At 42.1% G+C, this 3,107-nt stretch overlaps 1 protein-coding gene across 1 annotated transcript; it reads left to right on the top strand.

Moving 5' to 3' along the window:
- The first annotated feature begins 400 nt into the window (after positions 1–400).
- Positions 401–2,835, top strand: hacd2 (3-hydroxyacyl-CoA dehydratase 2). The gene is made up of 7 exons (XM_088383595.1): positions 401–642; positions 1,110–1,227; positions 1,303–1,321; positions 1,474–1,562; positions 1,929–2,050; positions 2,126–2,304; positions 2,471–2,835. The coding sequence occupies exons 1-7, from the start codon at positions 518–520 to the stop codon at positions 2,551–2,553; spliced, it is 735 nt and encodes a 244-aa protein (XP_088239721.1). The 5' UTR covers positions 401–517; the 3' UTR covers positions 2,554–2,835.
- Positions 2,836–3,107: the final 272 nt, after the last annotated feature.

A 3,107-nucleotide genomic window follows, 5' to 3' on the forward strand; every position in this document is an offset into this window, starting at 1 on the left:
ATTACCAAGCAAGTGATTTCAATTAATTATTCATCTTATCGTAATTTAAATTTATTAGTTGATTAATTTATCAATCCAAATTTCTGCATTCTGTATTTGTAAATACATATAACTTTAGGTTGTTGAGTGCAATTGATTACTTCATAACACGATAATACATAAATATCGCTGCCGGAATTATGGAAATATTCAAATTTACAGTAATTAAAATTTAACTATTCTTGTCAGAATGCGGGTGACAAAACGTAACGAGCTCGTCATGTGACACCACTTTCTGCTTTCAGATCCTCTAGTTATTATTACTCGCAATCATTTAACAATATATTTTATATTGACTAATAATAATAATAATAATCCCTTATGATGATAATGAGACAAAGAAGGGAAACCAAAGCGGTCGGTCGAGAGGCCAATGCGTGACGTCACTTCTGTGTCTCGCCTCCTGTAGTTTTTCCGCCGTGACAGCGGCCACCTTCCAGGGCCAAAGATCGTCTGACGGATTCGCTCTCTTGCAGTCATGTCGGCAGCTGCTTCGGGGGCCAGCAAGGCGGCTCACGGCAACGGAGCCCCGGATAAAAAGAAGGGACCCGGTGCCTTGTGCACCGCTTATTTAGTCATCTACAATGTTGTTATGACAGCGGGGTAAGCTAGCATGATGCTAATGTGGAGCACAGGCTGCACTGTTGAGAATGGCTGCAATTATGATCAGTCATAATTTAAATGTGAGAATTTACCTTTAATATACTCATTAGTGATAATGCAAGCTGTTGTGATTTTATATGAACTTCGAATTTGCCTCCCAGTCATTTATTAACGCGGATTAACCTTAGGGAGCATGGTTGCGCATGCGCGTAGAGATTTGTTCTTTTGTGTATTTACTATAATAATTTGCTTTAGTCATCTATTAAGCTATTCTATTTGGATTGATTTAGATAAATTAAAATAATGAACACAATGAATTGTACTTGCAAATAAAACATTTCAGATAAAATGTGTAAATTATTGCACAATTTTCACACTGTGCCAACCAGTTGGACCACATTTTGGTTTTTCTTTGCCTCCACTCACTCACTTCATCGTGTAGTATATACTTTATACATGTGTTGCAGGTGGCTGGTGATTGCCGTGGGTCTGGTGCGAGCCTACCTGGCCAGAGGGAGCTACCACGGCCTTTACTACTCCATTGAGAAACCCCTCAAGTTCTTTCAGACCGGCGCCGTCTTGGAGGTCTGCAGATTCATCTAAGACTGAAATGATAATAAAAAAGAGACTCTTATTAGATCCTTTTCTTTCCCTTCACAGATTGTACACTGCGCTGTTGGTGAGTTCTGCCTCCATCTTTATCTCACTTCAAATTTATATAGCCTAATATAATCCATTTATGGGAAAATTTCTTTGGCCACTAAGGGGTGCTACATTGGCGTAATCATTATTAACAGCATGCAACTGTTTTTTTTTTTTTTTTTTTAACAGGGATTGTGCCGTCATCCGTCGTCCTGACCGGCTTCCAGGTCATGTCCCGCGTCTTTCTAACGTGGGCCGTCACGCATAGCGTCAGAGAGGTGAGAGCGCGCGCACACACGCGTGGGAATAATCACAGCGCAATGCAAAAGCTGCCACTTGATGAATACTTTTGATGCGCTGGCTGTAGGAGGTGTCGGAGTCGTGAGCAACGTAAGTCAGTGACGTCGTCTCGTGGGAATGAACGCAATGATTTGCTGTGTGGGTTGATTGACGGACAGGTTGATTGACTTGACCAAAGAGAATTTCGACATGATCAGCACGTTGGAAATGTAGACCATTGCTACTTTCTGTTTATGACCTAACATCCGATTTGAGATTTGTGAGCCAAACCCGCATGGTTCTGCGTGGAGGACCCCCCACCATGGGACAAAAGATCTTCTCACCTCCGTTGGCTCGGTGTGCAGGTGCAGAGCGAGGACAGCGTGCTGCTCTTTGTCAGCGCCTGGACCATCACTGAGATCATCCGCTATTCTTTCTACACCTTCAGCCTGCTCAATCATCTGCCCTACCTCATCAAGTGGGCCAGGTAGGACCCACGGACAACATTCTTGCCGTCAAGAGATAAAATGAGACATGGTGTGATCTCGGCTTTTTGTCACAGGTACACCTTTTTCATCGTGCTGTACCCGATGGGCGTGAGCGGCGAGCTTCTGACCATCTATGCGGCGCTGCCCCACGTGCAGAAGACAGGCCTGTACTCGGTCACGCTACCCAACAAGTACAACTTCTCCTTCGACTACTACTCCTTCCTCATCCTGGTCATGATCTCCTACATTCCATGTAAGTCCACCAAAATGTCCCTCTATCTGGTAAACGGGGTTCAAATTTAGTAGACAAAATTTTGGTTTGGCTGTGTGCCAATACCTTATTGAAGCTGACGTCCATTTTGTCTTCATAACGACACACGAGCCAACAAAGTGTTCTTGGTTGTTTCTCCCCTCGGCAGTGTTCCCTCAGCTCTACTTCCACATGATCCGACAGAGGAAGAAGGTTCTGGGCCACGCCGACGCCTACAGCAAAGTGGAGTGAGAGAAGGAATCAAACCTTTTGCATCCAAACAAAAACGGACCTCACAAGCTCTTTTCATTTGTATTTCCCAAACTACAACTACTGCTGTCTTTATTATTTTTCCTCAATTTTATTTATGAACAAATTGCCGCTCGGGCGACGCCATCAAATTGTCAAGGATGCACTGAAGAAATCCGCCACTTTTTCTAAAAAAAAAAAAACTAGTTCACCCCATAATCGTCATGTGCCCGCAATTAATATGTTTGTTTCTTGCTTTCATGACAATAAACCTGTTTGAATTTCTGTCTATGTTTGTGTTTTAGCGATGACAATTTTTTAATTTTATTTTTATTATTGATTTTATGTTTTCAACATCGGCCTTCTGTTGTTACTGAATTGCTGAGAAAATCTTTTTCTCCACTAAAAATAATTTACTGGGGTAGAATTTTTTTCCCAGTTTAGTTATTTAATTCGTGTTTTTGTAATTTCATCTTTCGCTCTATTATGACATCAGGCTTCCATCCAGCAGTAAGAACCCGTCCACTATTTTGATTGAATGCTATCTGGTCCAATGG

The sequence above is a fragment of the Syngnathus floridae genome, chromosome 8 (assembly GCF_059516105.1).
Source record: "Syngnathus floridae isolate MCC-2025c chromosome 8, RoL_Sflo_1.0, whole genome shotgun sequence".
In the NCBI taxonomy this organism is placed as follows: domain Eukaryota; kingdom Metazoa; phylum Chordata; class Actinopteri; order Syngnathiformes; family Syngnathidae; genus Syngnathus; species Syngnathus floridae.